This window comes from Mirounga leonina, unplaced genomic scaffold (assembly GCF_011800145.1).
Source record: "Mirounga leonina isolate KUSES-001 unplaced genomic scaffold, KU_Mleo_1.0 Mir_126, whole genome shotgun sequence".
NCBI lineage: Eukaryota > Metazoa > Chordata > Mammalia > Carnivora > Phocidae > Mirounga > Mirounga leonina.
The window spans coordinates 22,184,001-22,202,486 of NW_023270314.1; the positions used below are offsets into that span (position 1 = coordinate 22,184,001).

The 18,486-nt window shown below is 39.9% G+C and overlaps 2 protein-coding genes across 5 annotated transcripts in view; one reads left to right on the forward strand and one right to left on the reverse strand.

The window, feature by feature from the left end:
• RBMS2 (RNA binding motif single stranded interacting protein 2) overlaps positions 1 to 18,486 on the reverse strand; it is a 72,749-nt gene that overhangs the window by 42,042 nt on the left and 12,221 nt on the right. The gene's annotated exons all lie outside the window — the stretch shown is intronic.
• Positions 13,274 to 13,462, forward strand: LOC118008702 (40S ribosomal protein S21-like). The gene has a single exon (XM_035002362.1). The coding sequence runs from the start codon at positions 13,274 to 13,276 to the stop codon at positions 13,460 to 13,462; it is 189 nt and encodes a 62-aa protein (XP_034858253.1).

The window sequence follows — 18,486 nt, forward strand, 5'->3', positions numbered from 1 at the left end:
GTTGCAGGCAGAGTCTGGTGCCTGTGGTGTTAGTGGGCTGGTCCGGGGTCGCCTTGGGCTTGAGTTGAGTCAGACCGGGTGTTTGCCAGAGATGAAGTAGCACCAAACTGCAGGGCACTTTCCCTGTGTTGTTCCCTGAGAAGCTTTTATTGGTGGGGTGTGGGGAGCCTACAGTCAGACCAACTGCCTGCCCCCCAGCCCACTGCTGGGGTCACAGTCAGACTGGTGTGTGGTTATCTTCTCCTTCCCCTGGAGCATGACTCACTTTGGAGTGCTGCTGACCCTTGTCTGGGCTGCTTGCACACTGCCAGGCCTGTGGCACTGCTTTGATGGGATCTTGCCAAGAACGTATCAGAGTAGGTGGATCTGCCTTGCTGTGGCCTCTTGTCTGTGCCGGGCTGCAGAGAGTCTGTTCTGCCAGTCTTCGGGTCACTTTCTGAGTTATTTATGCCAATGTGGGTATTCTCTAGGTTGCCAAGTGGCAAGAGGTGAGCCCAGGGTCCTCCTACTCCGCCATCTTCCCAGCAGCCTCTGCCTGAACCTTTTGTTTTACACCAAGTCCATACATCTATTATCTATTTAAAAACAAATAAAAGTTGGGGCAGCTGACAGGCTCAGTCAGTAGAGCATCCAACTCTTTTTCTTTTTTTAAGATTTTATTTATTCATTTGAGAGAGAGAGAGTGAGAGAACAAGCAGAGGGGTAGAGGGAGAGGGAGAAGCAGGCTCCCTGCCAAGCAGGGAGCCCGACGCAGGACTCGATCCAGGGACGCGGATTTCATGACCTGAGCCAAAGGCAGACGCTCAACTGACTGAGCCACCCAGGTGCCCCAAGCATCCAACTCTTGATCTCAGGTCTTGAGTTTGGGCCCCACATTGGGTGTAGAGCTTTTTTCTTAAGTTTATTTTTTTAGTACTCTCTACGCCCAATGTGGGGCTTGAACCCAAGACCTCGAGATCAAGAGTCAGATGCTCTTCTGACTGAGCCAGCCAGGTGCCCCATGATTACTTTAAAATAAATAAATAAAAGTCTCTTAAAATTTTGACCGGAGCGCCTGGGAGGCTCAGTTGGTTGGGTGTCTGCCTTCGGCTCAGGTTATAATCCCAGGGTTCTGGGATCAAGCCTGGTGTCAGGTTCCCTGCTGGGTGGGAAGTCTGCTTCTCCCTCCCCCTCTGCACTCCCCCTGCTTGTCCACGCTCTCTCCCTCCCTCTCTCTCTCAAATAAATAAAATCTTAAAAAAAAACAAAAACCTGACATACTATTTTTTTAAAAATAGGATAGAATATTGGGGCACCTGGGTAGCTCAGTCGGTTAAGCATCTGCCTTCCACTCAGCTCATGATCCCAGGGTCCTGGGATTCAACCCCGTGTCAGGCACCTGGCTCAGTGGGGAGTCTGCCCCTCTCCCCAACCCCTGCTTGTGCTCACTCTCTCTCTCTCTCTCAAGTGAATAAATCTTAAAAAAAAAGTAGGATAGAACATTAAAACACTTGAGTCTATATAGCCTAAGTCCTGGATCCATGATCTTCTAATTCCTAAAATACCTTAAATCTCAAAAAGACAGTGATCTGAACAAAACTAGTCCTTAGCAAAGTGTTAACCTACTTTATCAAACTCAAGACCTTAAACTACAATTGGAATGGGGCAGAGGTTGGAGGTAAGGTGTGGAGGTGAGGACTTGTTGCTAAACAGCACTGAATGTCAAAAACCAATTACAGTATATCCTTAAACAACACAGGTTTGAACTGTGCAGGTCCACTTATACGGAAATTTTTTTCGATACAGTACAGTACTGTAAATGTCTTTCTTCTTCCTTATGATATTCTTAATAACATTTTCTTTTCTCTAGCTTACTTTAATGGTGAGAATACAGCACATAATATGTATCACATACAAAGTATGTATTAATCAACCGTTTATGTTATTGGTAAGACTTCTGGTCAACAGTAGGCTATTAGTAGTTAAGTTTTGGGAGCGTCAAAAGCTATACCCGGATTTTCGACTGCACAGGGGTTCACTGCCCCTAATCCTGGCATTATTCAAGACAAAGGGATAAGTTCCCCAAAAAAGGAGGAGAAAATTTTCTTTTTTAATTCTTTATTTAAATTCAATTTAGTTAACATACTGAATTATTAGTTCCAGGGGTAGAATTTAGTGATCATCAGTAGCATATAACACCCAGTGCTCATCAAGTGCCCTCCTTAATGCCCACCACCCAGTTACCCCATAACCCCATCCACCTCCTTTCCAGCAACCCTGTTTGTTTCCTAGAGTTAAGAGTCTCTTGGGGCACCTGGTGGCTGTCAGTTAAGCATCTGCCTTTAGCTCAGGTCATGATCCCAGAGTCCTGGGATCGAGCCCCACATTGGGCTACTTGCTCCGGGTGGGGGTGGGGTGGGGAAGAGCCTGCTTCTCCCTCTCCCTCTGCCTGCCACTCCCCCTGCTCCTGTTCTGTCAAATAAATATATAAAATATACACATTTTTTAAAAGTCTCTTATGGTTTGCCTCCCTCTCTGTTTTTATCTTATTTTCTTTTTCCTTCCCTTCCCCTACGTTCATCTGTTTTGTTTCTTAAATTCCATATATGAGTGAAATCATACGGTATTTGTCTTTCTCTGAAGGAGAAAATTCTCTCCAGTTCCTGGATAGCAATGTGTAAGATTATGTAAGAATTTCTGCAAGGTCCAGTATCCACAGTCACATAAATATATACTATGTATGTAACAGCTATAATATAGTAGCATCTCTAAAGAATATGGAAAAAGGGAAAATCCTTACTTTCTTAAGCTGCTATATTAAAAGAACTACTTTTCTTTTTCCTTATTACAAAATAATTTTGACAGAACTTACAGCACAGAATCTCAGGTTCCTACTTAGCTACTAAAGGAATCGTGTGGAGGTGAAATTAGAAAAATTAGAAAAAAATTTAGAAAGGGAATAAGGGACTTATACTTTAAGACAACCTTCTACTGTCCCCGACATCTTTACTTTTCTCTAGTCTCCCTCTTCTCTCCTACTCCCTTCCTTTCTTCCTCCACTTTTCCCCCTTCTTTTCTATCTTTGCTTAGGCTTACTCCTGACAGTTTTGTTCAGTGATATCCTTAAGTAATAACTAGTCTGGTTGTGGTAAAGTTGCTCACATCCTACCTGTTAAAAAAAAAAAGAAGAAAAAGATGACACTTCTGGCAGAGGATAGGAAGCAAAGTTTAATAACAAGAACTTTGGGGTGCCTGGGTGGCTCAGTAATTAAGCGTCTGCCTTCGGCTCAGGTCATGATCCCGGGGTCCTGGGATCCAGCCCTGCATCGAGCCCCGCATAGGGCTCCCTGCTCGGCAGGAAGCCTTCTTCTCCCTCTCCCACTCCCCCTGCTTGTGTTCCCTCTCGCTGTGTCTCTCTCTGTCAAGTAAATAAAAATCTTTAAAAAATAATAAGAAGAACTTTTTTAAATTTTATAATGGAAAACATATACAAAAATAAACAAAAGAGTATAATGAATATACTTACCACTTAGCTTCAGCAATTATTCATGGACAAACTGCTTCATCTGTAGCTCTACCTATTTCCCCACCTCCCATAGGATTTCAAAGCAAATACTAAATATATCATGTCATTCTAAAATATTTCAGCATGTAACCCGGAAAAAAAATATTTTTTTCAAGTTTATTTACTTATTTAAGCCATCTTTTTTTTTTTTAAAGATTTTATTTATTTGACAGAGAGAGACACAGTGAGAGAGGGAACACAAGCAGGGGGAGTGGGAGAGGGAGAAGCAGGCTTCCCGCCGAGCAGGGAGCCCTATGCGGGGCTCAATGCGGGGCTTGATGCGGGGCTTGATTCCAGGACCCTGGGATCATGACCTGAGCCGAAGGCAGACGCTTAACAACTAAGCCACCCAGGCGCCCCTACTTAAGCAATCTTTACACCCAATGTGGGGGTCAAACTCACAAAGCTGAGACCAAGAGTTGCACTCTCTTCAAACTGAGCCAGCCAGGGGGCACCTGGGTGGCTCAGTTGGTTAAGCGACTGCGTTCGACTCAGGTCATGATCCTGGAGTCCCGGGATCGAGTCCCACATCAGGCTTCCTGCTCAGCAGGGAGTCTGCTTCTCCCTCTGACCCTCCCCCCTCTCTTGCTCTCTCTCTTTCATTCTCTCTCAAATAAATAAAATCTTTAATTAAAAAAAAAAACTGAGCCAGCCAGGTGGCCCTGAAAAAAAAAATCTCTTTTATAAAACAAAGCACAATATCATTATATCACCTAAAAAATTAATAATTCCCGGGGTGTCTGGCTGGCACAGGTGGTAGAGCATATTACTCTTGACCTTGGGGTTTTAGGTTTGAACCCACAGTGGGCGTAGAGCTTACTTAAAAAAAAACAAAAAAAGAAAAACTTCCATTGTCTCACAGATGTCAAAATTTTGTTTTGTCTCATCTTGAAGTTTATTTGTTTGAAAATAGGATCCAGGAGTGCCTGGGTGGCTCAGTCGTTAAGCATCTGCCTTTGGCTCAGTTCATGATCCCAGGGTCCTGGGATGGAGCCCCGCATTGGGCTCCCTGCTTCTCCCTCTCCCACTCCCCCTGCTTGTGTTCCCTCTCTCGCTGTCTCTCTCTCTGTCAAATAAATAAATAAAATCTTAAAAAAAAAAGAAAGAAAAAGAAAATAGGATCCAAAGGATCCAAATAAGGTCCACATATTGTGACTGGTTGCTATGTCTGACATATCTTAAATCAATAGGTTCCCTATTCATTCCTTTTTTTTTTTCCAATTTATTTGTTAAGGAAATTGTGTTGATTGATACATAGTAGTATAAATATTAAATCATTCAAAAAACATTTATTAAGTGCCTACTATTTGGAGAATAAAAACAAGAAGCTATAACTGAACAATTGGGGTGCCTGGGTGGCTCCGTCAGCTAAGTGTCCAACTCTTGATTTCGACTCAGGTCATGATCTCAGGGTTGTGAGCCCTCCATCAGGCTCTGTGCTGGGCATGGAGCCTACTTAAAATTCTCTCCCTCGACCCCTCCCCTCTCTCTAAAAAAATAATAAATATATATAACTGAACAATTATTGTTGTATTTTATGTAATGTAACATGTGGAGATGCTATGAAGAAATGCAAAATAAGAAAAGACTGGCCTTCAATGGGCATAAAATGTAATGCAAAAACAGAATAATGACATAAAAAAAAAATCAAAACAAAAAATAGTGACAATGTAAAAGTGCCCCGGCCTAGGCTCTCAAAAGTGACTACTGAAGTTAATCTACAAACAAAACAAAATAAAACACACAAAAAAACTGGAAAAGCGAATACAAGAAAACTGCAACTGACCTATTATTTTATTATCTTTTTATCAGGCAAAGAGAAGGCAAAATAACATTTGCTGGCTATCTACTATGTTCCAAGCCCTAGAGGATTTTGTTATCTAATATAATCTTTACAAAGAAGATAATAAGACAAGTACCATTTACATTTTGGTTTTTATTGATTTGGAAACTGAGATTCAGAGGAGTTTGTTACTTTCCCAAGTTCACATAATTAATCAATAGTAGAATCTTATTCTTAATGCAGGATCATCTGGCTCACACACCCATAGCCTTTCCATTGCTATTTCTTTGAAAAAGCAATGGCTTTCACAAACTATAAGCAAGGTCAATAATTAACCCCAATTATTAAAAAAAGAAAAATCAATTTCTAAAACGTCTTTAAGGGATGACCTGGGTGGCTCAGTCGGTTAAGTGTCTGCCTTCGGCTCAGGTCATGATCTCGGGGTCCTGGGATCGAGTCCCACATGGGGCTCCACTCCCACATCAGGCTCCCTGCTCAGCAGGAAGCCTGCTTCTGCTTCTCCCTCGGCCTGCTGCTCCCCCTGCTTGTGCTTGCTCTCTCTCTCTCTGACAAATAAATAAATAAAATCTTTAAAAAAAATACCCCATTCCCCTAACCCCCTCCCCTTTGTTGTCATTTTTTGACTCTTCATTTAAAGAAGTTTTATATATTTATTTGAAAGCCTAAGGAGAGGGAGAGAGATGGGGAAGAGCCAACGAAGCAATCAGATCACACACAATATTTATCAATTAAGTTCACCACCTTATATGGGTTCATGGCACCCCAAAACAATTAAAATAGTAACATCAAAGATCACTGATCACAGATTACCATAAACAATAACAATTTTAAAAATCTGAAATATTGCAAAGATTACCAGAATGACACGAAGTGAGCAAATGCTATTGGAAAAATGGTGCCAAGTTGCTTAACACAGGGCTGCCACAAATCTTCAATTTGTAAAAAACACAATACCTGCACAGAACAATAAAGTGAAGCACAATAGGATGAGGTATGCCTATACACATTCAGCTTTGCTACTCCACAATGGTTTTTTGTTTGTTTAGAGAGAGAGAGCATGAGTGGGGAGGGGCAAAGAGAGAATCCCAAGCAGGTTCCATGCTCACGGAGCAGCCCAACATGGGGCTTGATCTCAAGACCCTGAGATCATGACCTGAGCCAAAGGCAGATGCCCAACAACTGAGCCACCCAGGCGCCCCAAACCCCAACATTCTTTAAGGGCAAGGCAAGTATTATTTTTGGTAGTTGAAATGGGGGGGAGGGGTAAACTGTTAGCATGCCTGGCTCTCCCAGTTTGCAAATCCTATAATTATGAAATAATGATTTAATAATAATTCAACTTGGGTTAACAACAACAAAAAAAATCATTTTCTTTCCTTTATTTTACAAATGAGGAAAAATCAGATTCAGTTTTTATATAGGCACTCAATTATTCACTATTCATTTAGGAATTAAGCAGGCAATGAATCAATGTTTACTAAACGTTTTTTCCTTGATTATAGATCCCTTGAACTAGCAGAAAGTGGTTACAACACAGGCTCAAAAAAATAAAAAAATTAACATAGGCTACAAAGACTTAGGCTTGATTCTAGTGTGGCCATGTACTAGCTGTGTGACTCTCGTTTAGTTGCCTAACCTTACTGGTAACATGGGGACAGTAACAGTACCTATGCAATAGAATTGTTATGGAAATGAAAATAAATACATGTAAGGCTCTTATAATAGGGTCTGAGATATAAAAAGAGTTCACATCTATTTATTTAACAAATACTGAATGCCTGCTTTAGAGTACCTGGCAAGGACAGGTACCAAGGACAAAATGCTGAGCTATACCAGAGATAGTCTTGGTCCTAATGACATTTAGCATTTAGCAGAGATAAAGACATTAATCAAATAATCATAAAGTAATTGCATAATTACCCACCGTGATAAATGGGCTAGAAAGAAAAAGAACAGAAAGCTGTGACCTACTTTAGTTAGTCTGGTCAAAAAGGTGATATTTAAGTGCAACTTCAAGGATGAGAAGAAACTAGCCATTCAGAGAATGAAAGAGAAGATCATTTCAGAAAGAGGGAATGCGGGCAAAAGATATAAGGTGGGGCTTTTTTTTTTTTAATATTTTATTTATTTATTTGACAGAGAGAGAGAGAGAGAGAACACAAGCAGGGGGAGCGGGAAAAGCAGGCTCCCTGCTGAGCAGAGAGCCCGATGTGGGGCTTGATCCCAGGATCCCGGGATCATGACCTGAGCCGAAGGCAGACACACTTAACCAACTGAGCCACCCAGGCGCCCCATAAGGTGGGACTTTCAAATAAACCTAAAAGGAACAGAAGGCCAGTGAAGCTAGAGTGTAATGAAGGAGGGAGAGGGACACAGAGCCTTCCAGCCTGTGTTGAAGTACTTGGTTTTCATTCTGAACACATTAGACCGTTGGTGAATAATTTTATGCAAGAAAGAAGTTATAAGATCCGATCAATGTTTTGAAAATATTACTGTGGCTACTATGGGAAGAACAAATTAGAGTGAGGCAGGAGTTGAAATGGGAAGATCAATTAGGCAGTCACTATAGTACCCAAACAAGAAACAATGCAGTCTATAACTGGAGAGATGGCAGTAAAGATTTAAAAAAAAAAAAAAAGGTGGAAAGATTTGAGATTTAGTTTATAGGTAGAATCAACAGGACTAGTTTATAGATTGGATGTAGGCAAGGACAGCTGGAGTAACTAGATGGATGGCAGTATCATTTATAACACTGTAGAGATTAGGGGAGGGCAATTTGAGGACTACAAAGAAAGCATTACAGTTGGAATATGTTAAATTTGAGGGGCACCTGGCTGGCTCAGTCGGTAAAACATTTGACTCTTGATCTCAGAGTCATGGGTTCAAGCCCCACATTGGGCCTAGAGCTTACTTAAAAAAAAAACAAAACAGGGCGCCTGGGTGGCTCAGTTGGTTAAGCGACTGCCTTCGGCTCAGGTCATGATCCTGGAGTGCCAGGATCGAGTCCCGCATCGGGCTCCCTGCTCGGCCTGCTTCTCTCTCTGACCCTCCCCCCTCTCATGTGCTCTCTGTCTCTCTCATTCTCTCTCTCAAATAAATAAATAAATAAATCTTAAAAAAAAACAAAACAAAACAAAACAAACAACCAAACAAAAAGAAAAACTTGAATCATCTGTGAGATTTCCAGAAAAAATATCAATTAGGCAGTTGGATACACAGAGGAGAGGTCTGGCCTAGCAATCATAACCTGTAAATCTGTTAGCATAGTAATAACTAAAATCTAGGAAGAAAGTGTATTTAGAGAGAAGGTAAGGTAAGAAGGTCTAAAGAACCTAAAGAACTCTAAATAATCAGAAATTGAATAAAGTAACTGACAAAGAGACCAAAAGAGAAGGGCCAAAAGGGCGAGACCCAAAGTGGTTGTGTAACCGGAGGCAAGAAAAGAGAGTATTTCAAGAAATGGAGAATAGTCAAACAAACAAAACCAAAAACAAAACAAAAACAAACCTAGTTGGATTTGGCAACTTGAAAGTACTTTATTGACTAGATCAAACAAAAGAATCAGTGAGCCTGAAGAGTGATCATTTGAAATTGCCTAGTCAGAGGCACCTGGGTGGCTCAGTAGTTAAGCGTCTGCCTTCGGCTCAGGTCATGATCCCAGGGTCCTGGGATCAAGCCCTGCATCGGGCTCCCTGCTCAGCGGGAAGCCTGCTTCTCCCTCTCCCACTCTCCCTGCTTGTGTTCCCTCTCTTGCTGTCTCTCTGTCAAATAAATAAATAAAATCTTTAAAAATATATATATATATATTATCCACTTATTTGAGAGACAGCACAAGCAGGGGGAGCAGCAGGCAGACGCAGAGGGAGAAGAAGGCTCCCCACTGAGCAAGGAGCCCGATGCGGGACTCGATCCCAGGATTCTGGGATCATGACCCTAGCAGAAAGCAGACGCCCAACTGAGCTACCCAGACCCCCTTAAATAAATAAAATTTTAAAATTAATTAACTAATTAATTAATTTTAAAAATCAACAAGAAAAAAAATCTCTCATACAAGAAAACCTCCATAAGGCTATTAGTGGATGTTTTAGCAGAAACCTTGCCCACCAGGAGACAATGGGATCTTATATTCAAAATGATGAAAGAAAGAAGAAAAATGCCAACCAAGAATAATTTACCCAGAAATGAAGGTGAGAAACACTTTCCCTAACGAAGAAAAACTAAGAAAATTCATCACCACTCAGCCTAACTCGTAAGAAACGCTAAAAGGAATTCACTGAGCTAAAATGAAAGGATGCTAACTGGCAATATGAAAACACATGGGGGCGCCTGGGTGGCTCAGTCGTTAAACGTCTGCCTTCGGCTCAGGTCATGATCCCAGGGTCCTGGGATCGAGCCCCGCATTGGGCTCCCTGTTCAGCAGGAAGCCTGCTTCTCCCTCTCCCACTCCCCCTTCTTGTGTTCCCTCTCTCGCTGTGTCTCTCTCTGTCAAATAAATAAATAATATCATTAAAAAAAAAAAAAAGAAAACATGAAAATGCACAACACAGTGGTAAAGCTAAACATATAATCAGATTCAGAACATTCTAATAGTGTAGTATAGTGGTGTTTATCACTTAACTCTAGCATAAAGGTTAAAGAACAAAAGTACTGGGGCACCTGGCTGGCTCAGTTGATAGAGCATGGTGACTCTTGATCTCAGGGTCCTGAGTTCAAGCCCCACATAGGGTGTGGAACCTACTAAAAAAAAAAAAAAAGTACTAAAAATAGCTATCGTTACAATAATTTGTCAATGGATACACAACATAAAAAGATGTAAACTGTGATATAAAAACATAAAACGTCGGGGGGAGGGTAAAAGGGTAGGTTTTGTATGCAATCAAAGTCAAGTGTTATCAGCTTAAAAAAGACTCTTACCTCTAAGATGTTTAAAATCTGAAGGTAACCACAAAACAAAAACTTATAGTAAATATACATAAGATAAAGAGAAGGGAATTGAAGTATACCACTACAGAAAATCATTAGTTCACAAAAAAAGACAAGAAAGGAAGGAAGAAAAGCACTATAAGACAGCCAGAAATAGGGACGCCTGGCTGGCTCCATTGGTAGAGCATGCGAATCTTGATTCTGGGGTTGTGAGTTCCAGCCCCACATTGGCAGGTAGAGTTACTTAAGGGAAAAAAAAAAAAAAGACAGCCAGAAACAATTAACAAGATGCCAATAATAAGTCCTTACCTAGCAATAATTACTTTAAATGTAAAGGATCCAATTTTCCAATCAAAATGCACAGAGTGGCTGAATGGATAAAAAACAAGACCCAACTTATATGTTGCCTACAAAAGACTCATAAGAAGAAAGTGAAGGGTTGGAAAAAGATATTCCATGCAAATGGAAACCAAAAGAGAGCAAGATAACTACACTTACATCAGAAAAGATAGACTTTAAGTAAAAAACTATAACAAGAGACAAAGATCATTATATAATGATAAAGCAGTCAATTCATCCAGAGGATATAAAAATTGTAAATATATATGTACCCAACATCAAAGTACCTAAGTACATTAAGCAAATACTAACAGATCAAAGGAAAAAATAGACAACAGTACAATAATAATAGGGGACTTCAATACCCCACTTTCAACAATGAATATCACCCAGCAGAAAATCAATACAGAAATGCAGGACTCGGGTGCCTTAGGCGGCTCAGTCGTTAAGCGTCTGCCTTCGGCTCAGGTCATGATCCCAGGGTACTGGGATTCAAGCCCCACATCGGGCTCCCTGCTCCACAGGAAGCCTGCTTCTCCCTCTCCCACTCCTCCTGCTTGTGTTCCCTCTCTCGCTGTGTCTCTCTCTGTCAAATAAATAAAATCTTAAAAAAAAAAAAATGCAGGACTCAAACTATACTTTAGACCAAATGGCCCTAACAGACACATATAGGACATTCCATTCAAGAGTAGAACACACACTCTTTTCAAGTACACATGGAACATTCTCTAGCATTGGGCATGTATTAAATCACAAAACAAGTCTTGATGAATTCAAAAATACTGAAATCATATACCAAGTATCTTTTCTGGCCAAAATGGTATGAAACTAGAAATCAGTAACAGGAAGAAAATTAGAAAATTAACAAATATGTGGAAATTAAACAATATACTCCTGAACAACCTAATGAGTCAAAGATGAAATTTGTAAAGTCTAAACAAAAATGGTAATGCAACATACCAAAATTCATGATATGCAGCAAAAATAATGCAAAGAGGGAAGTTTATAGCAATAAATGCCTACATTAAGAAAAAAATCTTGGGCGCCTGGGTGGCTCAGTTGGTTAAGCGACTGCCTTCGGCTCAGGTCATGATCCTGGAGTCCCGGGATCGAGTCCCACGTCGGGCTCCCTGCTCATCAGGGAGTCTGCCTCTCTCTCTGACCCTCCCCTCTCTCATGCTTTCTCTCTCTATCTCATTCTCTCTCTCAAATAAATAAATAAAATCTTTAAAAAAAAAAAAAAAAGAAAAAAATCTTGAAAAACCTCAAGGAGTTAGAGAAAGAATATGTTAAGCCCAAGGAGTTAGAGAAAGAATATGTTAAGCCCAAAGTTAACAGAAAAAATGAGAGAACAAAGATCAGAACAGAAATAAATAAAATAGAGAATAAACAATAGAAAAGCTCAATGAAACTAAGTCCTGGTTTTTTGAAAAGATAAACAAAATTGACAACACGTTAGCTAGACTTACCAAGAAAAAGAGAACTCAAAATTATACATAAGAGACATTACATCTGATACCACAAAAATACAAAGGATCATAAGAGATTGCCATGAACAATTATATACCACCAAATTCGATAACCTAGAATAGATAAATTCCTAGGAACATATAACCTACCAAGTCTTAATCATCAAAACAGACAAACAAAATACACAGAGATCTGAACAGACCAGTAACAACTGAGGAGATTGAATTAGTAATCAAACACCTCCCAACAAAGAAAAGCCCAGGACCACAGCTTCATGGGAGAATTCTACTAAACATTTAAAGAAGAATTAACACCAGTTCTTCTCAACTCTTCCAAAAATTGAAGAGGAGGAAACACTCCTAAACTCATTTTGTAAGGCCAGCATTATACTGATATCAAAGCTGGATGAGGACACTATAAGAAAACAACAGACCAAAATCTCTGATGAATAAAGACACAAAAATTCTCAACAAAATACTAGCAAAATAAATTCAACAGCACATTAAAAAGACCATATCCCTACGAACCATGAGAGACGATGGACTCTGAAAAACAAACAGGGTTCTAGAGGGGAGGGGGGTGGGAGGATGGGTTAGCCTGGTGGTGAGTATTGAGGAGGGCACACTCTTCATGGAGCACTGGGTGCTATGCACAAACAATGAATCATGGAACACTTCATCCAAAACTAATGATGTAATGTATGGGGATTAACATAAGAATTAAAAAAAATGTTAAAAAATTTAAAAAAATAAAAAAAAAGACCATATCCCATGATCAAGTCAGATATACTCTTGGGATGCAAGGACGTTTCAACATACAGAAATCAATAAATGTGATATACCACATTAATAGAATGAAAGACAAAAATCATATGATCATCTCGATACAGAAAAAGCAACTGACAAGATTCAACATCCTTTCATGATAAATATGCTCAATAAATTGGATATAGAAGGAACATAACTCAACATAATAAAGGCCATCTGTGAAAAGTCCACAGCTAATATACTCAACAGTGAAAGGCTGAAAGCTTTTCCTCAAAAATCAGGAACAAGACAAGGGTGCCCATTCTGACCACTTCTATTCAACATAGTATTAGAAGTCCTAAGCCATGGCAAGTAGGCTAGAAAAGGAAAGGTATCCAGGGTGGCAGCAAGCGTGCCCTTGACATGTAGAACGATGCCAGCAAATTCATGGACCTGTTCATGCAGCAAAAGTACTCCTCCAGCAACCACATCATCAGTGCCAAAGACCACGCGTCCATCCAGAAGAACAGGGCCAAGGCTGACAAGGTGACAGGGGGGTTCAACGGCCAGTTTAAAACCTACACTATCTGTGGGGTCATTCGCAGGATGGGTGAGTCAGATGACTTCATCCTCTGACTGGCCAAGGCCAAGAGCATGGTTTCAAAGAACTTCTGACTGGGGCACCTGGCTGGCTCAGTCAGAGGAGCACATGACTCTTGATCTCAGGGTCTTGAGTTTCAGCCTCATGTGGGATGTAGAGATTACGTACATAAATAAAACTTAAAAAAAAAAAAAAGAAAAGAACTTCTGACTGGAGAGGATCATGAATGTGGAATATTTGTCATAAACAAACAGCAATCCCCCCACCAAAAAAAGGAAATACAGGCATCCAAATCAGAAAAGAGGGCATATAACTGTTCGCTGATGATATATCTTGCATATAAAAATCATAAATCTCCACCAAGAAAGTGAGACCTAATAAGTGAATTGAGTAGTTTCAGGATACAAAACCAACATTAATAAATCAGTTGCATTTCTATATACTATCTAAAAAAAGAAAGAAAGAAAACAATTCCATGTTTTTGTTAAAACATCAGAAACAATAAAATACGTAAAAGTCAGCTAAAGAAGAAGGTGAAAGATCTGTACATTGAAAACTACATTGTTGAAAGAAACTGAAGGAGACACAAATGGAAAGATATCCCTGTTTATGAATCAGAAGAATTAAGATTGTTGAGATCTATCTCAAAAGCCATCTATAGATGCAATGCAATCCTTATGAAAATTCCAATGGCACTTTTCATAGAAACAGAAAAAACAATTCTAAAATTCATATGGAACCACAAAAGATCCCAAAGAGCCACAACAATCTTGAGAAAGAACAAAGCTAAAGGCCCCATCGCACCTCCTGATTTCAAACTATTTAAAAAGCTGTAGTCATCATAAATACATACACACATACATACATACATACTTATAGTAATCAAAACAGTTTGGTACCAGCACAAAATAGACACACAGATCAATGGAAAAGAAAAAAGAGCCCAGAAATAAACCCACGCTTATATGGTCAATTAATCTATGAAAAAAAGGCAAGAATATAGAACAGGGGAAAGACAGTCTCTTCAATAACTGGTGCTGGGAAAACTGAACAGCTACATGCAAAAAAATGAAACTGGACCACTTTCTTAGACCCATACACAAAAATAAATTCAAGGGATACCTGGGTGGCTCAGTTGGTTAAGCGTCTGCCTTCGGCTCAAGTCATGATCCCAGAGTCCTGGGACTGAGTCCTGCATCAGGCTCCCTGCTTCTCCCTCTGCCTGTTGCTCCCCCTGCTTGTGCTCTCTCTCTCTCTCTGACAAATAAATAAAATCTTTTAAAAAATAAAAATTAAAAAAAGGAAGAAAATTAAAAATAGAAATCCATGGGGCATGGGGTACCCGGATGGCTCAGTCCATTGAGCATCTGACTCCTGGTTTCAGTTCAGTTCATGAACTCAGGGTTGTGAGATCAAGGCCCCCATCAGGCTCCACGCTCAGTGCAGAGTCCGCTTGAGATTCTTTCCCTCTCCTTCTCCCTCTGCCCCTCCCCCACTCACATGCGAGCATGCTCCCTCTCTCTCAAAAAATTAATAAAATCCTAAAAAAAGAAAGAAAGAAAGAAAAAGAAATCCATTAGATCCAGCAATCCCACTTCTGGGCATATATCCAAAGGAGATAAAATCACTTTCTCAAAGAGATATCTGGAGTCCCATGTTCACTGAAACAGTATTCACAATATCCAACACATGGAACCAATCTAAGGATCCACTGAAGGATAAAGAAAGAAAATGTTGTATATATACACAAAGGAATATTATTCAGCCATAAAAAGGTAATTCTGCTATTTGTGACAACACGGACGGACTTGTACGGCATTATGCTAAGTGAAATAAGTCAGGCAGAGAAAGACAAATACTGTATAATCTCGTTATATGTGGAATCTAAAAAACATCAAACTCATAGGAGTAGAGAGGAGAATGGTGGTTGCCAAGGGTTGAGAGGTGGGGCAAATAGGGAGATACTGGTCAAAGGGTACAAACTTCCAGTTATGAGATGAGTAAGTTCCAGGGATCTAATGTACAGCATGGTGATTATAGTTTAACACTACTGTATTGTATACTTCAAAGCTGCTAGGACAGCAGTGCTTTCATGAGCTCACAGTAATAATAACAAAAAGGTAATTATGTGAGGTGAAGGATATATTAACTAACCTTAGTGTGGCAAACCTTTTGCAATATAGATGTGTATCAAATCATCACATTTTATATATTAAACTTACAGAATGTTATATGTCAATTATATCTCAATAAAACTGTGTGTGGGGGGGATAGTACCTGATGACTATGATGACCTATTTTAGTAGGACAATAGGGGCAAAAGCTAGACTGGAGGGGATGAAACATGAATAGGAGATTCTGAATTGAATACATGTAATTATCTCCATAGGCTCCCAAATCCCACTAAATTATTATAAAGATTTAAAAAAAGGAGGCGCCTGGGTGGCTCAGTCATTAGGCATCTGCCTTTGGCTCAGGTCATGATCCCAGCATCCTGGGATCGAGCCCCACAACGGGCTCCCTGCTCCATGGGAAGCCTGCTTCTCCCTTTCCCACTCCCCCTGCTTGTGTTCCCTCTCTCACTATGTCTCTCTCTGTCAAATAAATAAATAAAATCTTTAAATAAATAAAGATTTAAAAAAGACACAGGGGTGCCTGGCTGTCAGAAGAGCATGTGACTCGACCTCAGAGTCCTAAGTTCAAGACCCACATTAGGTGTAGAGATTACTAAAAAAAATAAAAACTTTAATTTAAATAAATAAATAAATAAATTTTAAAAGACATAAATTTCAGAGGACATAGAAAACAGATAATAGATCCCAAATTTTACAACCTGGACACCAGATAGATGATATATAACTTAGAGGAGCAAAGAAAGCTAAAACCTAATAGGAAGCAAACTAAGAGAAAGGTAAATCCGTAAAATTCCAGAAACACTCAAAAATTAGAGGCACCAAGTACCTAAAAAGACAGAGGCATTAGCCACACATCAGGCTACCACTACCCCGCTTCTACCTCCCCTCCGGAAGAAAGCCAGTTTATTCTCTGGGGAGGTTGGGACTCTGGTTTCATAGCCACCAAGCAGAGTTGAGTGAATAAATACTAAAGTGAAAACATGAGGATTAAGCAATATTCTCAGCTATTTCTCCAACCCCACCCCTCTTAGGAGATTGGAGTATTTCTCTCTGGGGAAACTGACCACCACAACATAAAAGCTCTATAAATGCTGATATCAGGCCCCTCCCTATGCAACAGCTTTTATCACCTATAGTGAAGTCCACAATTTGGTAAGGTTTTCCCATGCCAACAGCATTTACATCTGGTCTTTTAATGCCTTTCACTTAAACAGCCCAAAATCCTAAGACATTTAAAGAAAGCCTCTGGGGCGCCTGGGTGGCTCAATTGGTTAAAGAAAGCCTCTGAAGTCAAAGACTAAAACAAAAAAGAAACTCAAAAGAAAAAGAGACAAAAGAAGAAAACTTAATGAACAGTCTCAAGAGATTTAAACAAAAATATTTTATCTATGAACCAAAAACAAAATTCAACAAAAAAGGGAACATACAGAGACAAAAAAAGTTCTTAGAAATTAATAATATGATAGCAGATATCAAAAAAATCCATAGAAGGGCTAGAAGATAAACAGAAGATAGAGGAAATATCCCAAAAAATAAAACTAAAAAAAAAAAAGGAAAATATTAAAGAAAAATACTGAGGTGGGAAGTCCTATACAAAAACAGGACTTCAGGGGCACCTGGCTGGCTCAGTTGGTGGAGCATGGGACTCTTGATCTTGGGGTCGTGAGTGCAAGCCCCATGTTATATGTTGAAATTACTTAAAAAAATTTTTTTAATGTCATTCCTTATAAAAACAAAAAACAAAAACAGGACTTCAAAAAGAACACACAGAGAAAAATGAAGGGAATAAAGTACAACAAAAATCCTACAACCAAAGGATATGCATTTTCAGGTTGAAATTAGTATACAACTCTAAATAAATAAGACCCACACAAGGTTCATCATTGTGAAATTTTTTAACACTGGGATAAAGATCCTAAAACCCTTGCAAGGGAGAGGAAAAGGCAGGTTTCTAACAAAAAAAATAAAAATAAAAAAGCAAATCCTTATCTTCTACAGCAGAAAGGCAATATACATCTAAAACTGAAAAACTAAGGGACGCCTGGGCGGCTCGGTCAGTTAAGCGTCTGCCTTTGGCTCAAGTCATGATCCCGGGGTCCTGGGATCAAGTCCCACATCAGGTTCCTTGCTCAGCAGCGAGCCTGCTTCTCCCTCTGCAACTCCCCCGCTTGTGAGTTCTCTCTCTCTCTGACAAATAAATAAAAGCGAAAGGAAAGTAGGAAGGAAGGTAGGAAGGTAGGAAGGAAGGAAGGAAGGAAGGGAGGGAGGGAGGGAGGGAGGGAGGGAGGGAGGAAGGAAGCCCTTGAATATATGGTCAAATGATTTCAACAAGGGTGCCAAGACCATTCAATGAGGAATGGACAGTCTTTTCAATAAATGACACTGAGAAAATTGAATACCCACCTGCAAAAGAATGAAGGTGGACCATTACTTAATACTATATATAAAGTTAACTCAAAATAGATCAAACACCTAAACATAAGAGTTAAAATTCTAAAACTCTTAGAAGAAAACATAGGAGGGGCATCTGGATGGCTCAGCTGGTTAAGCATCTGCCGCCTTCGGCTCAGGTCATGATCTCAGGGTCCTGGGATCCAGACCCCGGTCGGGCTCCCTGCTCAGTGGGGATTCTGCTTCTCCCTCTGTCCCTCTGCCTGCTCATGCTCTCTCTCTCTCTCTCAAATAAAGAAATAAAATCTTAAAAAAAAAAAGAAGAAGAAAACAAGGAGAAAAGCTTCATGAAATTGGATTTGGCAATTTCTTGCCAAAGACACAAAAAAACAAACAGAAGTAAAAAAAAAAAATAGATTAGTTGGGCGATATCAAAATTAAAAACTTCTGTGTTCAAAGGACACAAGAGAGTCAAAAGGCAGCCTACAGAATAAGAGAAAATATTTGCAAATCATATATCTAATAAGGAGTTA

What these genes read in the sequence shown, in the direction of transcription:
- LOC118008702 (XM_035002362.1), top strand. Translation starts at nt 13,274, where the DNA reads ATGGACCTGTTCATGCAGCAAAAGTACTCCTCCAGCAACCACATCATC.